This window comes from Embiotoca jacksoni, unplaced genomic scaffold, assembly GCF_022577435.1.
Source record: "Embiotoca jacksoni isolate LCO1_2020_lvr unplaced genomic scaffold, fEmbJac1.0.p SCAF_2, whole genome shotgun sequence".
NCBI classification, from domain to species: Eukaryota; Metazoa; Chordata; class Actinopteri; family Embiotocidae; genus Embiotoca; species Embiotoca jacksoni.
The window spans coordinates 236,501-259,434 of record NW_027185340.1 but is presented as its reverse complement, the minus strand read 5'-3'; the positions used below and the strand labels follow the sequence as shown (position 1 = coordinate 259,434).

At 41.6% G+C, this 22,934-nt stretch overlaps 1 protein-coding gene across 7 annotated transcripts in view; it reads right to left on the bottom strand.

The window, feature by feature from the left end:
• The window catches only part of LOC138200804 (plakophilin-4-like), an 81,677-nt gene that overhangs the window by 37,833 nt on the left and 20,910 nt on the right, over positions 1-22,934 (bottom strand). For all 7 annotated transcript variants that reach the window (XM_069153691.1, XM_069153690.1, XM_069153695.1 and 4 more), the window contains exons 3-4: positions 9,168-9,280; positions 2,170-2,204 (exon numbers count right to left, since the gene is read on the bottom strand). In XM_069153691.1, the coding sequence (XP_069009792.1) occupies positions 2,170-2,204; positions 9,168-9,280 (148 nt within the window). The remainder of the gene's footprint in view (positions 1-2,169; positions 2,205-9,167; positions 9,281-22,934) is intronic.

Sequence of the window (22,934 nt, the reverse complement as noted above, 5' to 3'; positions counted from 1 at the left end):
ATGATTTTAAAAAAAAAACGAGTTTCCAGTTGCGTGTTAATCTCTGCTGTGTGCCCTCGCTGTGGTAATCCCACTGGTAGTTGTTTGAGCACCCTGTTGCCCCCCAATTCATTTTCTTGTCTATTGAGAATGCACTACATAAAATGGTTGAATATTGCTGCCCAATTTACAGTCCAGCAGAACCCAAACAGAAACCTTGTCTGTTTCCCTCTTATTTTATTTTCCACGCATACATTTTTTAGATATTGATTGGATATAAAGAGCATCCCCAGAAACTGGATATAAAACACATCTATAAATCAAGTCCAGTGACACTCACATTACACAAGAAGAAGTGGCCAAGCAGGTCAATTTGAACGGTACTAAAAATAGACTCTAAGGCTAATTTTGACACTGATAGGGTTGAAAATACATATTCATAAGTATATAAAGGACCGCAGCCTTATAATTTTGTGCCTGCTAGGCATCCAAGCGGTGGGGTGGAGTCCAAGTGGAGAACTTGTCAAGTGGCATTAGCCTTTGGTTTCGAAATGTTTTATTTAACAATGACATTTCCTATTACTGAATATATCAGACAGTAGCAAAACTAGTCGTGATACGCTCTTTATTATTTGCAGTGGCTTTGTAAAAAAAACATGACTCGAACATGATGCTAACATATAGAGCTGCCAATATAAGGAGGAGTGCATGTCTGAAAAAGAATAAGAGGCGAAACACATCTTTTATTCTGAGATGTTTGTCCTCTGCTCTCAGTGCACATCAGGAGTGACTGCATTGACATTTCCTGTGGCTAAAGGACTTGTTTCGACAGTGACTCTTTCATCCCAGTTTCTCAGGCAGGAGACACATACGGTGGCTCATGAGGCCAATAAGCCTCACAGAAATAACGTGGCCCATCACGCTCGGAGCCACACATTTAGAGTTTAATTCATTTAGACTGGAAAAAGTACATTACCACATCTGACTATCATTTATCATCTACAGTAGAATGAGAAATCAATAGAAAGCAAAACAGCGATTGTGATTAGTCCCTGACTGTTTCAACGCTAATGAAATGCATTCAGCAAGGAAATGGGAAGCGGGGAGCAAATGAGAAAAGCGTGTAGTATTAATATTCCCAGTGCATATGTACAACTATAACCCCCCATAGGCTCTTCTGACAGGATCGACAATAAAAGATTAATGACCAATGCAGAAATTCAGCGTTTCACTATGTAATTAATAAGCCATGAAAGACATTAGTAAATTGAATTCATTATCTGTTCTGTCCTAAAGATCCTTCAAGGATGCGGGCTAAACAAACAGAGACCGAAGGGGTCCGAGAGAAGTCCTTCTGCTACCTGTCACTGATGGCCGTTCTGTCTGAGTGGGCACAAACAGCTGGAAGAAATATTAAAACAAGAACCTGCCGGAGCTCCATCGAAAAGGCTCCTATTAGCAATGATTACTGTGGAAATGTAAAACATGTCTGCGCTGTGCTGCACTCCACACACACACACACACACACACACACACACACACACACACACACACACACACACACACACACTAGCCTCTACACACTCTAGTAGTGATTCCTTACTGATGCTCCGTGTCTCAGTATTTTCTCGGTGATATTTAACACTGCTGTCCACTTCACTTCACATCAGTTAGAATATAAAATAAAGAATGCGAGGTCGTAGTTATTGATCCGACCACTGACTAAAGGTCTCATCCAGGAACAGAAATTGATAAATAATTTGGGAATGTATTGTAGCTTCCTCCACAGGATGGACACACAGGTTGTTTCAAACCTGCAGAGAGCTAACATAAATAGGGTTTATATTTTAGTAATGAATGGCATCCACAGCAGAAGCATCCCAGAGAAAGGAAGTGGCCTTGTAGTCCATTATGTTGCAGTAAATCTCTACACAGGGAACAGCAATTTGTTGTTTCACACTAATCAATGGACAAATACTGCTGCATGTGGGATTATTATGCAAGTTCAGGTGCAGGTAAATACTGAGGTGGGGGTGTGTTTGCTTCAATATTCCTACAAATGCATGAAAAGGACAGCAAATATGATCTAAATGCATAAACACGTGGTACAAATGGGAAAAAGAAAAAGAAAAAAACAGTTGTTGTGAAAGCAACAGCAATTCAATCATTTCTGAGTCTGTGCCGACATACCTGCAGTTCTCCAGGGCAGCGACTTCTCAGATGAGCTGTGTGGGGGGACAATAGATGAAAAAGTGAATACATGCACTACAAGCAAGAGACAACACAGTGAGGGACATGAGTGAAATCATCTGGAAGAGACACCTTTCACAACAAGGTAAGAGATGGTAATAAGTGTGTGTGTGTGTGTGTGTGTGTGTGTGTGTGTGTGTGTGTGTGTGTGTGTGTGTGTGTGTGTGTGTGTGTGTGTGTGTGTGTGTGTGTGTGTGTGTGTGTGTGTGTGAGCTCAAACAGCTGGAGGTTCAGAGTACACAGCCACAGTGGGAGGTTTAATGTTTACAACTCCAATGCAATGTCAATTCCTTTTATCTCGTTCTTAACGTGAGACAGGAAGCAGCTTTTAAGTTTTTATATTCAGCGTTAATAAGAGTGCTAAAAGATGGTTCACAGCATGATGGGAGCTGAAACTGAGCAGACAGATGAGGCCAGCTCCTCCAGTGAATCAAAAGTGATAATACAGTTCATTCACACTCTCAGTCTTCAAACTCAGTGTCCTGACTTGCATGCCAGTATTTATTCCAGTGCAGAGAGAAACAAAGGTAATCCGTCTCCAGAGAATACTGCAGCAGAGTAATGGTCCAGCCATCATAGTTCGTACCTATTTCTCAGGGATAAAACACAGAATACCAAGCGAGAAAAACAGAAGGAATGTAGTGACAGCGTAGCGGTGACTAATGAGGAATGATCCTGGATCAGCTGATCACTCTTCAACGCAGCTGTGAGCAGGAAAGCAGGAGACCGAGCACCCGGTGCACAATGACAGAAACCCTGAAAAGATCCACAATTCATTTTCAGAATCTGCATACAGAGACGGGTCCTGCTGCGCTCTGGATTTCATTTGGAAAATGTCTGGTACCTCACACCTGCTATGAAATATGCTGCGTGATAGGATGGCTTGTGGTTTGATGCTACATATCATTTACTTCTTACTTTTGTTTCACATACTGTTCTGACTTGAACCCATTCCTTTGTGTTTTTAACCCTCACCTTGTGGACTGTTTGCCAAAAGTTACAGTTAACCTACAAGGACATTGCTAGAATGAATGAACCCACTGATGCCGAATGTATCCCGCCTGAGGAACTCTCTGACAGCAGGTTGAGCCTAGCTCCGGCAGACGATCACTCACAGCTTCAGTTCTCTTTGCTGTGATTATAGTCTGTACACCCTGTTTGCATGTTCGCATTAATGTTCGCTGAACAATCAGCAACACGTTTCAGAGGTTACATGCGATGAAGCTTTCTCCTAAATTCAGTTGCAGCAGTTGTAGAGTTCAGATGGTTTCTGTGTATACTGCTTGTTTAGAGCTGCTACAATGGTTTTTAATGAGCCCGAGGCCTACGCCCAGTAGGCTGCAAGGACTGCAGACGACCCCCTGTGGAGGGGACCCAGACGCATATATTCAGTGAATTCGGGGTACTACAGGTCAGCTCTGGCGAGAGTTGTTCTTGACCAAAATTTTACAAAATTAAACTTTTGATTCCTGTAATAAGGGTGTTGCTGTGTATAGAAAATAGTCTGGGCGTTTGCTTCTTTAAGATTTAAGATTTCCTTCAAAGTTCTATCATGAATAGAGTCCTGACTGAATAACGACTGTATTTAGTTCAATACAACACTTCTTGTTTGTCTGTTAGCCCAAAGAGTTCAATATCCATTTTGGTCATCCTACATCCTTACCTAGAATGATTACAGAAAACTTACTTAAACTAAAACATGAACTAAAAACTAAATAAAACTAGTTTTAGAAAAAAATGCACTGACTACCCTTTAAAGCATACAAAAATGAAAGTCTTGGTGAAAAAGATTTATCTAAAAATTAAAAAAAAATAAACTTATTGTAATCCTGCTTTAGTAATGCTTTGCACTCAAATGATTATAGTTAAGGGCTCAGCAGAAAGTAAAGTGCACAGCAGACAAGTAAGCCATCATATATAGACACCTTAACAGCCGCATAATAATTTCAAGTACCTACGAAAGTACTTTCTGACCAAAGGAAAAGCAATTCACTTTCAAAGAGCCATTTTTCCAAGGCCGGTTACTATTACCAACAGAGGCCAAGCAGGAGACCTCAGGAGAAGAGTAACCGCCCTTTTCTTTTTAATATCTCCTATTTGCCGGTCATTACTAGTGAGCACTCAACGTAGCTACTGCTGCTATTTTTTTCCCTCTTAGACGACACTAAATGAGCTTTAAGAAGCACAGCGCTCAGAATTTTAATGAGCACGCAGGCAATTAAAAAGAGGAAGTTGGGCATGTTGTGCTCCAATGAACCATGGCAGATAAAGTAGAAGAATGGCTACTATAAATGATGATACGCCACGCGTGCTGCATGTCGACCAGCAGGCTGGGCGAAGCCACTGTACAGCTGCCGACGTTGATACACAACACGCCTAACCCGGACAACACACTTTATTTCCCATCAGTCCCTTTGGCTAGTGAAAGACTGGGTAGGTGGGAGGTCGCATCTTTTAGGAGTTTTGCCAGAGGTGGAGTTTGATGACCACGTCCTTGTGTGCTTGTAGAAATGAAGGAGGGTGTTCTGCTCTGGAGGTGTCATGAAATGTAATGACTCCCATCAGAACCCTTCAGTGTGCCGTCACCTCTGCAGTTGTCCCGCTGTGCTTTTGAGCCAGCCGGTGTGCCCTCAATGTTTAATAGCTTATCTCCATTCACACACACATGTCTCGTGACAGCTATTTCATTTGGCCTCCCTGGCTTAAAAAAAAAAAAAAGGTGTGAAAATGGTGTTGCATGTTTTCTTTATCCGGCCCTGGGAGGTGGTCCCGGTCGGCAAAAAAAAGTGTCAGCATTTACATTTACTTGACAAATGTGACTATCTGTTGCAGCAACCTGATCGAAACCATTATGTACACAGAATTATGTAGTTGTCTTAATATGTTATCCAGGATCATAAGAAACTTGGATGACAAAAGGTAGATTTCTTTATTATTCATCCATTTTTCAACTCTCGTCTACGTTTCTGAGTGTTTTTTTTTTATTTTTTTATGTGTGACAAACAAGAGTGTAGGGCACTCATATCAGATTTCATTATTACTGCTGGATTTAAAAAGAGAAACTGAAGGCAGCAGTGAGAATAAAGATATGCACACTACACCGATAACTTCCAGAAAAATGTAATTTTACAGAGCGATGTTGATCGAACACAGATCTTCATCAGGTATCACAAAAAATGAACCAACACATTCATCACGTGACTTTTACGTGCATGATTGACAGTCTACAGTACGTCTACATTAAGCTGGCTACATTTTAAAACTGCTTTTTGTGCAAAATGGACAACGGCATTTCAGCTTGTTTCTGCAAATACCTCATCAGTAAACATGGCCTTTCTGATCAAACAGTCCCAGAAATTAAACCTAGATTCATCAGGAATTACTGGCCTATTTATGCTCATTCCTGCTAGTAAATTATCTGCAACTTAATAACATAAAAAAAACAGGCTAATAACGTTGACACTCAAACAAAAAACACAAGTGATATTTCCTACTGCATGAATCATGTGTCCGATATGCAGAAGTTAAAAAAGAGTTCTGCTTCCGTACGCAATCAAATCAAACACTGATAAGACTGTCCACAAAAATAGAAAGAACGTTTATTGAAAACAAATCGCTCACGTCAACAAACTGCCCTCCAGTACTCCCCCTGAAGAAAGAGCTTTTGGTGGGTCAGGAAATCTGGTCCAGGAGCTGAATTTAGAACCTGAATCTTGCAGTGGAAAAGGAAGTAAGCTGCCTACATTCCTGGATTCAGTTGAAAAAAAAGATGTGATTCAATTGTGACTCGACAACTATTATCAATTTTAATATTAATACTTACTCAACACATTTTTAAAGGGCTGAAGAAGAGATAATTGCCCGTTTACTACAGGTCAACCTAATGTTCAACATTTACTGGTATTTGGCTTGTTTGGTCTACCATCTGTTTGGGTGGCAGCCTAAATGTTACTGATGAACCAGTGAATCATGACAATAAGCTAAAAGCTGCACAAAAAATACATTAGTTTAGTTGATTTTCATTGTAATGAGGACACAAAATACCATTTTACGTCACAGTGAATCATTAGATTGAGTAAAAAAGACTGCCCGGTCCTCCCGCCTCATTTCTCAAATTAATCTTGATGGGTTACGACTTTTTAAATGTTTGTCATGACTGATTGAGTAAAAAAAAAGGACAACCACAGAAAGTATACTGTATACACTAAAACTGAGGTCTAAAACAGTGGTTCTTAAAGAGGAAATGAAAGAAAATAGCCTGGCTGTGTATACATTCAGAGAGCTGTTGTCCACACCTTTTTGGCAGCACTTAAAGCTGCTGTATAGCTGCACCTCTCTAAAAAGGAAAAAGGGGAAATGGACACTTACTCCCGAGTAGTGCAAGCTGCTGGTAGTGGGTGGGTTTCCTTTGTTTTTTGCTGGTATGCAGGCGAGAGTGCAATAATATACTGTCTAAGGGCATTGGGCTTATTATCATCAAGCCAGAAAAGATCCCAGAGAGCCATTACAGGCCCTGTGGAAACAGAGTGCCATGTATCCAGATATATCCCAAATGTATTATGGCCCATTTGAGAGTGAATGGAGCTCAGACCTCAGAAACCATATCAGTTGAACATTTGTGAACAATGGACCTCCATTTCTTTAAGCATGAGCCCATGCTTTTGAAAAGCAGTATATGAAGGTACATATGAGAAACTTCAGGTGTTTTGGATAGGGGTGCCATGGAACCATGCGACGGAGCTACAACTTCCGTGAGCCTTTCACCGTGTCTACTCAGAAGACGCAGCATGAGCTGCCAAAGCAGCCAGATGCGTTTCAGAGGCGCTCACGGCCCAAAACACAATCACTGTAGTGACGTGCGTATAATTTAGGAAAATAAACTTTGAGCATGTAACTACGCTCCTGCCCGTGTTGACAGGCATATAGTTCCAGTAAAATGTGAGCTGTTACGCTGCCCTTGTACACAGCTTGGAGCGTATCTGTTCCATCAGATGAACAGCTGAAAAATGCAGCTGAAAGTCACTCTGTGTTGATGACATTAGCAACACCCAAGTCCTTGGTGTATAAACATGGTTCTATATGATAAATGATAAATGTAGACAATTAGACATGTTTATGTAAAGGGAAAACTATAAATACTACAGGAAGCAAGCATAAAACCCTGTATTTAAAGAGCCCTTACAGTACTTCAGGTGATCATCAAGCCCTCAGTATGTCACAAAAGTAGTTCCTCTCACATGACAAAATAGTCTTCAAAATCACCTAATATGAGAACGCTGAAAAAACATACACATTTTAAATATTGGTTAAGTACTTAACTGACAGGGATAAACTTTCCAATGAGACACAATATAACATATCAGTGGGTACTTCACTTAATAATTAGTACAATAAATATCCACACAATACGACACCATGCTAAGCCATCGAAGCTGCTGGATTTATTACAAGCAAGTTAGTAAAGCAATAAAGAACCCTCATATTAACAGTACCTGCAAAACCTGTCCATTAAGCAATCTCTCAAATGTCACAGTCCTCTATTGTAATTTCCCGGCCAGTTTAAGCTACTCAATTTTTAACAAGGCCTAAAAGACAGTCCACAATAGTGCTTGTATGATGAGTGCAACGACAACAAGTTGCCTGTTCGAGATGCATGAATCAACAGGACCAAAAAAGTCTTTAAAACCTTCCCAGTATGACATTCATTTTTCATGTCTCCATCTGTAAGTGAGATAACCCTAAAAACCTCAGTAAAGATATCTGCAATATAATTAATATTGGACAAATAACAGGATTGGTTTTTAAAGCTTTTAAACAGGCACTGCATGTAGCCTGCATCCACTGAAGCTGTATCTCTACATAGTTTGTAACTGACAAATGACATTGAGGCAAACCATGAAACTATTTTACGATAAAGGACAATAAGGCTGCTATTAAACTGTCTTCACAGTGGGGCGGTGAAGACCATTGCGAATCTGTATGTAATATTGTGCTTTACAAATGAACCTGACATGTCTGAGCTGCAGCAGAATGTGTGTTCACTGAGGCGTGATGATCAGGCAGCCGAGGCTCTCAGATCATCAAGTGGGAATAAGTTCCAAAGAGCAAACTCAGAAGCTCTTCCACACCGACAGCAGAGCAACACTTCACCATGGTGCGCACACTACATATATATTTTAGTAATTTAAGCAACTAAATTGCTAACTGGGGTGTTATTGAATATCTTAAATATACTGGATTATAATCCTGTATATTTCAAAATAACAGGACGGAAGAAGAAATGTTTAGATTTACTGTCCAATCATATTTAAGCACGTTCGGCTGCTCCATCACAATACAATAATGCCATAAGGTTACACTATGGAATATGGCCACTGCTGTGAAGGATGGAGGAGCCATGTGTTGGATTGTGGCTTTGTGTGTGTATGTGTCTGTATGTGTGTGTGTGTGTCTGTATGTGTGTGTGTGTGTGTGTGTGTGTGTGTGTGTGTGTGTGTGTGTGTGTGTGTGTGTGTGTGTGTGTGTGTATGTGTGTGTGTGTGTGTGTGTGTGTGTGTGTGTGTGTGTGTGTATGTGTGTGTGTGTGTGTGTGTGTGTGTGTGTGTGTCTGTATGTGTATATGTGTGTGTGTGTGTATGTGTGTGTATGTATGTGTATGTGTGTGTGTGTGTGTGTGTGTGTGTGTGTGTGTGTGTGTGTGTGTGTGTGTCTGTGTGTGTGTGTGTGTGTGTGTATGTGTATATGTGTGTGTGTGTGTGTATGTGTGTGTATGTATGTGTATGTGTGTGTGTGTGTGTGTGTGTGTGTGTGTGTGTGTGTGTGTGTGTGTGTGTCTGTGTGTGTGTGTGTGTGTGTCTGTGTGTGTGTGTGTGTGTGTGTGTGTGTGTGTGTGTGTGTGTGTGTGTGTGTGTGTGTGTGTGTGTGCAAACTGTCCTCACCTGCTGCTACCAGCGTCTGGTGACTCGGCCCCGAGTCTGCATCTTTCTAGCTGATTGGCCACAATCTGCCTCTCCACTTCCAGCTCCCTGGTTAGCCGCTCGAACTGAAGCTCCTGCACATGAACACAACAAAAAGAGACATTTCTTATCACAGCTTTAATGCTCTTGTGTGGACAAATATGACAAATGGGAAGTCAACATGAGGGAGGCAGGTTGACAGCAGACAACTTGCTGTAGCAGCATTGTTCTGTAGGTATGTATGTATGTTAATGATGGCACAATACAGAAGCACACACACACACACACACACACACACACACACACACACACATACAGACACACACACACACACACACACACACACACACACACAGACACACACACACACACAGACACACACACACACACACACACACACACACACATACAGACACAGACACACACACACACACACACACACACACACACACACAGACACACACACACACAGACACACACACACACACACACACACACACACACACACACACACACACATACAGACACAGACACACACACACACACACACACACACACACACACACAGACACACACACACACACAGACACACACACACACACACACACACACACACACACACACAGACACACACACACACACACACACACACACACACACACACACATATACACATACATACACACACATACACACACACACACACACACACACACACACAGACACACACACATACAGACACAGACACACACACACACACACACACATACACACACACATACAGACACACACACACACACACACACACATATACACATACATACACACACATACACACACACACACACACACACACACACACAGACACACACACATACAGACACAGACACACACACACACACACACACACATACACACACACATACAGACACACACACACACACACACACACACACACACACACACACAGACACACACACACACACACACACACACACAGACACACACACACACACACACACACACACACACATACAGACACAGACACACACACAAACACACACAGACACACACAGACACACACACACACACACACACACACACACACACACACACACACACACACACACACACAGCCATTTTTCCAGCCCACACAGACAGATAAGCACCGGTGATATTTAGCCTCGGTGGCCTTGTTTCTATGAGAGTTGAGTAGAAATCAGCACTTGACTAATTATCTAGGCTGAACAAGGCCAGTACTCACACAGCTCTCTAGCTCCAAGCGCTGCATCATGACACTCATTAAACACACAAGGACTTTTATACGCACAAAAAAATCATGTTGCACATACACACACTCATTTGCATTCCTTAGAAATAGCTTTTCAGCCTACCACACCACTACCACGGCACTACAAACAGGATGTGGATGTTTCTTTCTTGGAAAAAGACCAAACTCACTGCACAGATGGAAGACTCCTCGCCTCGCTGTCCTTACCTAGCCCATGTAATGTCCATTACCATGGTCAATTACACTCAGCCAGCTGCGCACACACACACACACACACACACACACACACACACACACACACACACACACACACACACACACAGGCGTCGGCTATCCTCTCCTTTTGTGACCTGACCTGTCTGAGGAAATTTAGTCACTCTACTACAGCATCAAGACATGCCTCCTCTTCACGCCTCCTCTTCACGCCTCCTCTTCACACCTCCTCTCCTGCGTTCCCGGGGGCGCTCTGCCCCCCCCCCCCCCCCAAACTGCTGCTGTAAACCCCGGACAGCTCGGCTCACCTCCTCTACCTCAGCTGAAGACACTTGACTGCAGCAAGAGAGAGCAAGCAGGCAGGAAAGCGTACATACTGTTAATGTAATGGCATTTATAAATGTGGCTGGAATACCTACGTAGTGCCGTGAGAAACTTCATTTACACAACACAAAAAAAGTTGAAGAGAAAAACTAAAGAAAAAAGAAAAAACGGGACAAACATATCAAAGCTAATAGAGTAAAGATGACAAATCCCATTCAACAAATAACGAGGAAAAGTGTGTCATATTATATACCATGCCTTTAAAATTTAAACAAATTAAAGGCTTACATCTATTATTTTTTTCAATGTCATTGTGTTTCATAAATTTTTAGTCTTTGTTTGGCTTTAATTTGACTTTCTTTGAGATGTCCCGGTGCCACTTACTGCCATTTAAGAAAGCAACGCACTTCCCATGAAAATGAACCATGTCATTATGAAGCCCAGGCCACAGTTGTGCCACTTGTTTTTGGTACCAGCTTCTTTTCTAGATTTGTTTCCCCACTACAGACAGTATCCCCTCTGTGTAGCTGGTTGTCATAGCGATGCTGCATGAAACTATCGTTTGAACCCTGTCCGCCGTGCAGTTTAGTAGGTTCCCGTAAATTGAACAGTCCGGTTAATAAAAGTAATGGTGGTCGCTTTTGTAGCGCCATTATTTAACAATGCAGGATATCCTGTGTCACGTCATGAACATGCACCAATGCAATGATGCACTGATGATTCTTTCTGTCCAATTAGTGGTCTGCGTTTTTTCCACATTACCTTTTAGTATCAGCTCAGCTCACTTCGAATCTCGCTGAACGTAAAATAAAAAAAGTACCAGGTACTGAAACAGAGTCATCCCAATGTCCCCTTATTCCTGACTCTAATACATACAGAGTGCACACACTTGGAGCAGAGCAGAGAGAGTGGCCACAGCACAGGTTTACCTCGATGAAGAAATGAACCATAAATCCTCTGGGACACATGACTCCTCCTGAGATGTAGTCATGTGAACATTGCCAATTTCAACCAATCACCCTTCTTTCCTTTTCTTGAGATGGAGCTCAAAATGAATGGTCACAATGCAAAATACTGGAATTAATTTCTAAACTACATATGTGCAAATTGTCAAGGGGAGAAAGACATATTCAATCCATTTTAACAGGCTGGCTGTCAAAATATTTTAGCTGCAAATCTTGAGATCTGAATTCTAAGTCTTCCACATACTCAACCAACTCTTCATATAAATGCACACAGAGCCTGAAGGTCATGAGCCACCTCTCGGGTTAGGGTTGGACGTAGGTCGCACGCTATCCGGCTCGGTGACCTGTCTTTGCATATGGTCATACACAGTGAAACTGAAACTTAACTTCGGTCTTACTAAACTGAGAACTACATTCTCAATTGTATGACGTAGATGGAACTACACTGCAGAGTGGAGTTTCTGGTGAATGCTGTCTCGTCAATGGAACCAAGTCGGACAAACGTGTTAAGTAATCGTGTCATATGCACATCTGCTGTCTGATGGCGGTATAAGTGATGAACAACGAGACTGTGCTTGTTAAAGGAGGGTTTTCAACAAGATACAGCCACTTTCACACAAACACACAGTTTGTTTGCATTTACAGGGATGCGTATACAAGATGAATTTGCAGAAGAAACAAGAGGTAAGAGTTAAGGAGACGACGTTGAATGATAGTGACAAGAGGGCCAGTTACACTTGCATCCAGTGAGATAGGGAGAGAAAAAGAGAGGTGAGATCATTCAAACACTGCTCCACTGCTTCCTGATACAGATCTGGAGTTCCTCTTGTGTGCCGCCGGTGTGCAGGAGGGAGAACATAAGGCGACAGCGACAACACAGGGCGACCATCCATATGGACTCTCATACACGAGAGTGAGGAGAGAGAGAAAATGTGAATATTCAAGTAATCAACACAGTTCACTCTCCCTTGCTACAGCAGTCTGGCAGCATGTGGCCGGGGTTTGATTTGAAATAGTCATATAGATGAGTTGCACAATTAATCTCCTTAAAATCACAATCTCAATTCATGCCTCTCTTCGATCTCATTTCTAAATGACAACGATTCTGCTGCAATTCAATTTTGGAAATTACCTTCATCAAAACAAGAGCTTCTCCTTTTACACTTGACAACGCAGCATAAACTAACATGATGCAGAGTGAAAGTGAAACACCAACATAGACAAAACTAAGAAAAATACTTGTTCAAAGGTTGTGTTTAATGAGACGAAGAGTGATTAAAGCTGATTGTTTTTACGTTGAGTGATTCATCTTGAAGCTCAGAACAAGAGCATTCCCTTTCTGTTGTACAAAGTTGTTGTGCAGGTATCATGCTGAGTTGTGCCTGCCTGCTGAGAATTGCATGCAATTTGCAGGACCCAACACGACTAAAAGGAAAACTACCAGAAATTGCAGTTGAGTTTTCTCTAGACAAAACGACCCCAAGTATGAGATGCATTTTGAGGGGGCATACAAATCTTAGCGGACGAGCAAAACTCAGCATAACACAAAAATACCTCCAGAGTAGAATCAGGATCTCAATTATAAGCAAGAAAATTGCGACTCTCATTTTATCCAGAATCAAGCAGCCGTAGACACAGACACACAGACATGCAATTTCACTCACCCCACAAACATGTGCATAGATGTAAATGATAAAAACCATCTTGCATGTGTAAAACTTAGCAAACATAGTTATGCGTGTCTTTTGTATTAATGTGTAGCAGACGCTTATGAAAGAAAGATTCAACATATGGTGACAGACAAACTAAACCGTGGTGTTTACTGAAAGAAGACAGAGATGTCAGAGATTTCCTGCTTCTGCAAATGTCACTATTCTTGTCCTGCCACTTGTATGCCTTCTTTCTCCTAAGCTCCTAATCCAATCGTTTTGTTTGGCAATGTTTCGCCTTCTCGAGTCCAGCGGCTTCATCTTAGGCTGCACAATTCTTCTTATACAGTAGTACATGTAAGCAAAAGAGAAACTATTAATTATGTCTTCCTTCATACTTAATACAAAGTGGCGTGCCTTCAATCCCACTGATGAGATGGTGTATGATCTGGATCAAGCACAGCAGAGAGACATCTGCTGCAGCCATAAGGCTGTCACTAGTGATATTCAGGGCTTCTCCCGTCCTATAGCGAGCAGCCATCCCGGCTGCCTCTACCCTGCTGTTTCCTGACTATAGAGGAGCATGGAGACAGTCCAAAGCTTCCTGCATGGAGCCCTGTCCTCCAGGGCTTTTCTCTTGCTTGGCCACTGTCCTGTTCTCAGTTGTAGAATTACTATGACCATCATGTCTATTTGTTTTGCATATATTGTTATGTATATGTAGATGCAGTGTATATACAGTATATATGAGGAATGTAGACATTGCGAGAAAGCAGGAAGACTCATGTGGCCTACACTCTGTAATCCTATAGCCAGGCATTAAACAATAGTACTACCTTTGTGCCAAACTGAGTTTAGTGGCCTCTCAGGTGGCTCTGAGGATTACTGCCATGCCTCTTTACTATCACCTCCTCAGGCTCTACTTAGCAAAGATGTGCTTAAAAGCTTTCTCTTTCTCGTGCACATTAGAGTAGACTTTCTTGATTCTGCATGACTCATTAACACTACTATCAATATAAAGCCAATATATCCATAATTACCTTGTGATAACACGGGGCTATGTGCCAAAATAGAGCCGTGGTCTGATGAAACATGGACAAGGATCCCACTCATAAGTGGGAATCATATTAGCCATGGAAAGAGGGCACTCACTGCTCTGTGTAATTCATGCATTTTCCATGCGTGGCCCAGACACAGAATGGGACACATCTATTCAGCATAACCATCCACCAAGTCAGGCCAAGCACAGCAGTAAATATCATTAAAAAGGGCTTATGCTCATTTAACGGGTTCGGGCCTAGCCTTGGTTGGTACCACGCAGTGTGGAAGGAGAGGACAGGGACAATAGGTGGCCGGCTTTCCCATACCAACAAGGCCCCCAAATCCTTTATTTGCCATTACAATGAGTCTGTTGGGGCTGATCTGCCCACAGTCCCAGAGCTGAATCAGATCCTGTCCCCTTGTGTCCTCAGACAGGCCCTAAAGAAACAGATGACACATGGCAGCAGAGCTTGCAAGCAACATACACATTCCCATGTTATCTCTGTGGGTGCTGCTGACACTACTAGACCCATCTGAAATGCCTGAAGTGGCGTCTGCCCACTGCTGGTTCAGCACATAAGTCTGTAGTTCAGCATAGATAAGAGAGGCTTATGCACACATAAACCCCAAATGTCACACAGCTATATTAACATCGACTGACTTACACATGCCTCTGAACAGACAAACCTCTTCATATAAAGTAACAGTTTGCTAACTACTTTTTTTAGGCATCTCAGAGTCTTTTGACTTCAAAACTCATCATTGTGGATGACTTCAAGCTCCAACACATTTGCTGATATTTAGCAGAGTTCATTCGTCCCTTTATCTGTTTCCTGTGTCACTGGTAACTAACTCCAAGTCATAATATTTGTCCATGGCACTCGTTTCCAAATCGACTCCGGCCGTCTCCTGCTTTATAGGCACCAATTATCTGCATTTGACATCCTCAGTCAGTTGCTTAGAGGAGCCGTTACCACAACATTTAAAGAGTCCAAAAATCCATGAGCTCTGCAAGTGCCATCAGCTGACAATTTGTAATGATATTTCTTGACCTCTTTTTAATTAAGTTCTGAGACTTCACAAATACAAGGACACTTACGTTTTTTCCGTTCATTAGTTAGAAACAGTGCATTAACACATGTTTAATGTCTGGGCTGTGTATGAATATTTTCACAGTTAAAAGTTGAAAATAAAATGTGCAATTAGCCCGAGGGTGTTCTACCCTTCTGCATTAAACTGTGTGTAACACAGCATAATTATACAATTCCTTCAAGATGTTGCTTGATTACCATACTGAAAAGCAAGTTTAAAACTTAGCCAGTTGCTCCAAAAGATAAATCTCTTGTTTTGAAAATTATGAACACTTCATTCTCCCAAAAAAAGAGAGACTGCCGACTCTCATAGACACAGAGTTGTTGTCAATCAAGCCAAGTGCCTCAACCCTCACAGGGCAGATAGTGTGGGCTGTAATGAAAAGTTTCTCCCTCCTACAAGTTTCAAACATCTTTCAAACTTTAATTGGTCAACATTCACACTCCACAATTGTTGTTTCCTTCCCTCAAAAGTTCATTAAATTGGAAAAACCTATAGCATCTACAGCACCCTGCATTATACATTGGTGTGTATTGCTGCTTACAGCTTTCAAATCTGGGGAACTTCAACACATATTCAATACATTTGAATGCATAACTAATGCTTGGCAGGATTGAGTGTATAATTGCAGAGATTGATTGTGGGAGATTTTTTTTGCCTGAAGTTGAAATTAAATCTTACAGTGGAGCCATAGCTTGCAACAACTTTGTCTTTTAAGTTGTGTTTGAATTTATTTTTCTGCAAATGCATTGTTGTCCAAATTATTCATAGATATATATGTATATCCAGATAGGGATGCATGTTTATGCCACGTGAGACTCTCTGAATACAAACTAATTACTGAACAGAGGCATCAACTCTCTCCTACGTAACTTTCTCTCTTCTTCTTAAATGTCAACAGGCCTCCGGCTGATCCCACAGCACAGCTGCCATCATTAACCTGCATTTCAGTTCATTTTATCAGACAATGTAGTGATCATCATATTATAAGTTTGTCTGCAGCAACAGCTTAGTTCTCCTGAAATCTGAAAAAAGACGTTGCTGTTTTTAGTGACATTTGCACCAGTTGTCCAAATCTGAAGAAGGCACATCAGGTCGGGTCGGGTTTGTTTGTCATTCGTGGGGTTATTCACTGAATTTGACTCCTCGTGTCAAACTGTGAACACTGAGTTCATAGAGACGTTCTGAGGTGTCTGAGGGAACACATTTGACCTGATCTGTAGCACAATAGCACCAAGGCTCCTCAACATGGCAATGCCCCCGCAACAACACAATCCTTACCCCCATCACCCTACTCGCTGGATTTCACTCCCTGCTACTTTTTTCTGTTCCCCAATAATTTATCACAAAGTTTGATGTGCACTCTCTGCTCAGGTTTCAGACATGTGTAATTTTGATTTCGATCAAGCGACAAAACTTACAAAAGTTATTGCTCCTCAGTTCATGTCACGGTGCCGAGCGCTGTCCGCTCGCAACAGAAACACCCTGAACTTTTTCATCCACCCTCATACAAACATTAACAAGTGAACAAGAGACATGCGAGCCGGGTAGAAAAGGAACCGGCACATGAAGATAGTGGAGTAGTGAAAAGAGTTGGGGATCACACGTGGCTTACGGACCCGGTAGACAGTCAGACAGACACACACTGATAGACAGTCGACAGCTGATCGCCAATTGATACAAGCTCAGGATGAATGCTCATTTGTGATGTTCAAATCCACTGTGCATAACTAAGGCAGATGGCTTTTCCACTTAACTAAAGAATCCACCAGAAATATGGTTGTTCATTAAGTGGCAATGAGGCCTGACAGCTCTGCAGCATCACTGCAGTGTTGCCGACGCATTCCAACGAGAGACCAACACTGCTGCGCAGTGGGAGAATGACAGCAGAGGTTAAAGGATTTCTGCAGCAGCTGAGACAGAAAAGCCGGCCGAGGTGTGAGCGAGGAGAACGAGCCTCAGAGCCGGCTGTGTGAGCAGACCTGGAGGAACCATGCAGCGCAATTACTTACAGAAACTGCCACAAAGTCACCTTGTTCAAATACTAAGGTTCTAGGAAACGGGCTGCAGCGGCGCATCACCATCGCAGATACGTCGCAGAGAAGTGGATTGCTGAGTTAAGAGAGTGTACAGCTGCAAGCAAAGCTATAGGTGAATCATAGAGGGTGAAAATTGCTTTAGGACCCGAGCTGCACCAGGGCTTCTGATACTCTATAAGCTGATAATGTGACAAGAGTCCATAAACAGTATTGTGAAGCATCATTCACTCTCAAATAATGAAAAAGTTCACAATAGAACATCATTTCTGCAAGGCTGTCCAATGTGACATCAACAGGAAACTTGCAGCGCTACTAAAATGATGTATTTAATTCCTCCGTTGAGAGTAAATTGACAGTGCAGTTGTATATACAGACATGGGATTTAAGGTCGAAGCAGGATAATCCTGTTGTAGAAAGAAAATTTAGCTTTCTGGTTCTGTCCCGAGTCATTGTTGGCTCCATCATATGACCTCCATGGAGGTCATTTATGTTGTACCAGTACATTTATTCTCCCAATGATTCTGTGCTCACACAAAACAATATATATATATATATATATATATACATATACATATACATATCTATATGTGTATATATATAGATATGTCTATATATATACACATATAGATATGTATAAGTAAAATTACTCAAAGTCCTTCCCAGCTCAAAAATGTGTTTCAGTCAATGTTTCTTCTCTTGGATGTTTCATCTCAACTCTGCACAATGATTCTGAACCTCTATGTTCTGAAGAACATGGAGCTCACCTACATCGAAGGGTTTAAGGTGTGTACCTGCGAGCAGAATTTGTGACATCACAACAAGTTTGCATGATGGTCCAATAAGCAACGTACACAGATATGATGGTGAAAATGAAAGCCTGCATTACACAAACATTCAGAAGGATCTTTCAGCGAAGTCTTTTTGTTTCCAGCATTTGAATTTTTGAGCACTAACATTTCTGCATTTTTAATGTATACACCAGTCTAAGAATTCCAAACCAGATAATTGAACTATTTGAACTATCACAGTTTTGATTTTCTGTCCCTCTGGTCTCTAGTTTTTCATTCAGTCTGGTTCTTGTTTTCCTTTCTTTATTCTGTCTTTAGCCGGTTCAGTCCAGCCTCTCGTACCTGCTCTGCCTCCCCACCTTTCTGCTCACCTGTTTCTACTTTACAATCAGCCTCCTCTGTACACACTGTATACCTTTTGTTCTCCATCACTCTTTTGCTGTGTTCAGATTGGTAACTTGTCTACTACAGAGTCCACTATACAGCTGATAAGTGGAGAATTTGAACCGAGCATTTGTCAGTTCAGTTCTGTTTGTGCTCCGAGCTCTTTACCCCTGATCCTTAGACTCGGCCTCAGCCGGCTCCTTCTCTTTTGTTTGCCTGTCAAGGTTTTTGTAATCTGGAACCTTTTGTTCCAGCTCCCCGAGTTTGGTTTCTGCTGCTTAGAATTTGCAGCCGGAACATTTTTGTTGTCATTTAAATTAGATTTTCTTTATTTACTTGCCTTTGTGTTTTGCTTTTGGAACCACCAGTATGAACTCACACAATATTTATGGGACACAAATTATTACTCAAAGCAGTATGTGTGTGTATATATATATATATATATATATATATATATATATATGTATGTGTGTGTGTGTGTGTGTGTGTGTGTATATATATATATATATATGTATGTGTGTGTGTGTGTGTGTGTGTATATATATATATATATATATATATATATATATATATTCTATATATATATCTTCTAACATATATTTGACTGGAGTGGATCTTTAATAATGCATTTCTATTATAAAACATAAATACTTCCCTCCTTTACATGAGCTGCCTTTTAACAATAAAATGCATCAATATCAGTATTGATCAGCAATTGCTGCTCTGGACTTACTTGAGATTGAAAGTCAATTTTGTGGCATCGTCAACCCCTAATGCTTCATGTTGAAATGTTAGCTACTTATTAGAATATCTAACTAAAAGACCGCTGAGAATCTCAAACATGAAAAGGAAGTTTCAATTTGGCTCGGTAATTAAAATGTCATTTAAGACTGTCATATACATTATGTGGCGAGTGCTATTAAAAGAGCTGTCAGTTCTATTGGCAAGTGTGCCAGTCACACAAGAGAATGACAAGAGTAGAAAGACTGTCAATAACCACGACTGCATGCGTGGGAGACTGAAAGAAGAATCGTGTCACTGCTCATAAACAAATTTAACAGTTACTTAAAAAAAGAAATTCCAGGCAAATCTTTTTTTCACAATTTCTTTTTGTTGTGAAGATTTTCCATCTGCTTAGCCAATTTAACAGTTTTAGCTCATTAACAGGTGCTTGGTCATCTCAAAGTTATTAAATCTTTTGTAGCTCTTGTTGCTAAACTGTGACTGGCGCAGGTGGTTTGGACAAACAGAGGGAACATATTGGTTAACTTCAAAACCTGATGGTTATATTTCACCGTTCCCCTGATCTTAAAACATAAAAATCAATTCCTTTGCATTCCTGCATCATTAGCACTGACAGCCTGTCACATATAATTACACTGTAAAAGCATCATTATAGTTGAAGTGGAACCAGCAATATGTGGCGTCATTTCAAATAATTTCAAATATAAATCTCTGTGTAGCAGAGGACAGAAGTTTTCTTTAAAAAAACTGGATTTCCAATGTTAAACCTGGCCTTAAAAACATATGATAACTGAGTATCATGTGGAGCCATGACTGTCATTGAAACCTACTTCTACAGGCTGTGCAGCTAATCTAACAGCATCATCATATCATTCGTGCTTTTCGTGTAAAAGCCTGCATCCAGAAGCCGTATACTAACAAAGTATTTTCCTACATTTTAAAATGTAGCATTGTTTTCTCCATCCACCTGGTCTTTTGATCCAAGTGTTGTACTGGAGCTACTTTGGTTTTGTGCACCTAAAAGCTGTTGAACCTTGACAAAAGCTCTTATGTGATGCTGTTGATTATGATGCCAGGGCGTAGTGCCAGTAGGCAATCTGTATCTCCTCGATTGGAACAAAAAGCCAAAACGCTACAGCGGTGCAATTGCGCAGCCAGTTCAATTCATGTAGACCTGTGAACATACAATTCCACGGAGAGATCAATAACGTCACGTCAGACAAAAAGAACATTGCTCGGGGCCATAATAAGGAGAGTGAGCCATCCAGGGACTGTCAATCTGGAGGTTGCTGTTGTGAACAAAGACTGCAGTGACTTGTGTGATTACCCCAGGATCTGTCATTTAGAGAAACTCATCTGAGAGACATTTGGCACAAGGTTGATGCAGATAAACCTCAATGGTGATTCACCACAGTCAACTTTCTAAACTTCCTGTGTGGCTGTAGGACAGCCGATGGTATTTACTATACTTCTACTCCCCTGTACGACTCCTGCTCCCCAGTGACGAGGTCCTCTTCGTGTGCTGCTGACGGTGGCGATGATTAAAGTGATAATGATGATAATGACAGTGATGGTGATGAGTATTAACAGGCGAGTTGGGGGGAGATCTCCCATGGCTGGGTTCAAATCGACAGTGCTGTGCCAGGCCAGACACACCACTCCTCTGACATCATGTCACATTGGGAGCAGATTATCTTCTCTTCCTCTTTCCTTTCTTTTCTGTTTTCCTCGCCGTTGACAGCTTCCTGTCACAGCGCTTTAGTGAACCATTCACAGGTGACAGCCTCTGACTCTGCCTCTCTCCATCATGCTCTCGCTCTTGTCCTTTTTCTCTTCACTCATCAGCTTCTATATCTCAGCGTTTTGTCTTTCTTCTGTATATCAGAGCACTCTCCTTCACCTGCATCCCTCCCCTCTGAATCCGTCTCACTCCTTCCCTCTTATACTTGTTCTGCTCCCCCATGGGGTAATTGCTCGGAGCCAGGCTTCCATTTTTATGACTATAATCGAGGCCAGAATGCTTATGCCTCTAGATTTCTCCTTGCCTGTGTCACAGAGGCAGCAGTAGGCAGAGGAAGGTAGATAAGACCCTGAGGAGTGGAGAAAATCACTCGTCGATTGTAATTAGAGTCCTTATTTCACCTATGGAAGTGGAACAGACATTATAGCCTACAGAGAGAACTCAACCTTTCTGCGGCGCTTATAGCATTGGAAATGCAAAATGGTAAAAACACTTTGCCCTGACCCCGACTATTAACTCCTTAAGCTGGGTCACTTGGACAAAGATGACTTTGGCTTCATTAAAACAAAATGGAGGCTTGCATGGGTATCTCAATTGCGTAATATTTCAGCCAGCTCATCAAGCCTTTAACAGGGTACCAGAGATATAGCACTCAAAGCAAGGTCAGTTGTAGAGTTCTGAAAAGAAGGCCAGTATGCCTGATTCAGATGAAAACAGGGTCATACTCCAGTTAGCCGGGGGGAAGCAGGAGGCAGTCCGATTTTTCACGTGTAATGGACTCCAACGAAGTGGGAAAATTCCACTGTGGTGTTATCCTGTAAGGCAGTGTGTTGAAACAGCATAGTGCAGCATGCCTGAGAGGCTCTTGTGCCAGTCGTGCAGTACATATAGGCATGTCCAGGCACAGCTAATAACAGCATGACTCTGAGGGAAAAGCCTCATAGTGAAGGAGTAGCAGGAGCGTGCCAAAACATTGCATTTCCAAGGTCAAGACTTTACAATGTTTAATTGAAATGATCTGCCCAACAGCGACTACAGGGACTAATCTGACCACAGAATTACATTCATGTTTGAGGGGAAACCTCTCTAAACACAGACTGAATAAGTACGCAATTGAGTTCCCTACTCTGCCCCTATATGAAGCTCTTACTGCTTGAAACAAATTTCAAGTACCTGCCAAACAAAAGGCCCTGATTACCAGACATATAAACAGAAATACACAATATGCACAGACTACAAAATGTGGCAAGTCATGTGACCAATTCATGCTGACAACAAAACTGTTTCTATCACTTTGGATGGTACCTGAATTAAGCACAAAAACAATTTGCTTTACAAAACTGACAAATGTTCCTGTTCCTGTAAAATGCTTTGACATTTCAAGGCTTAAGCTAATCATAATGCTAACTATACATCATGAGTCCATCTCCATCACCCTGTAGGCTGTTAGGAAGCCACAGGCTTCATCATCACCTACA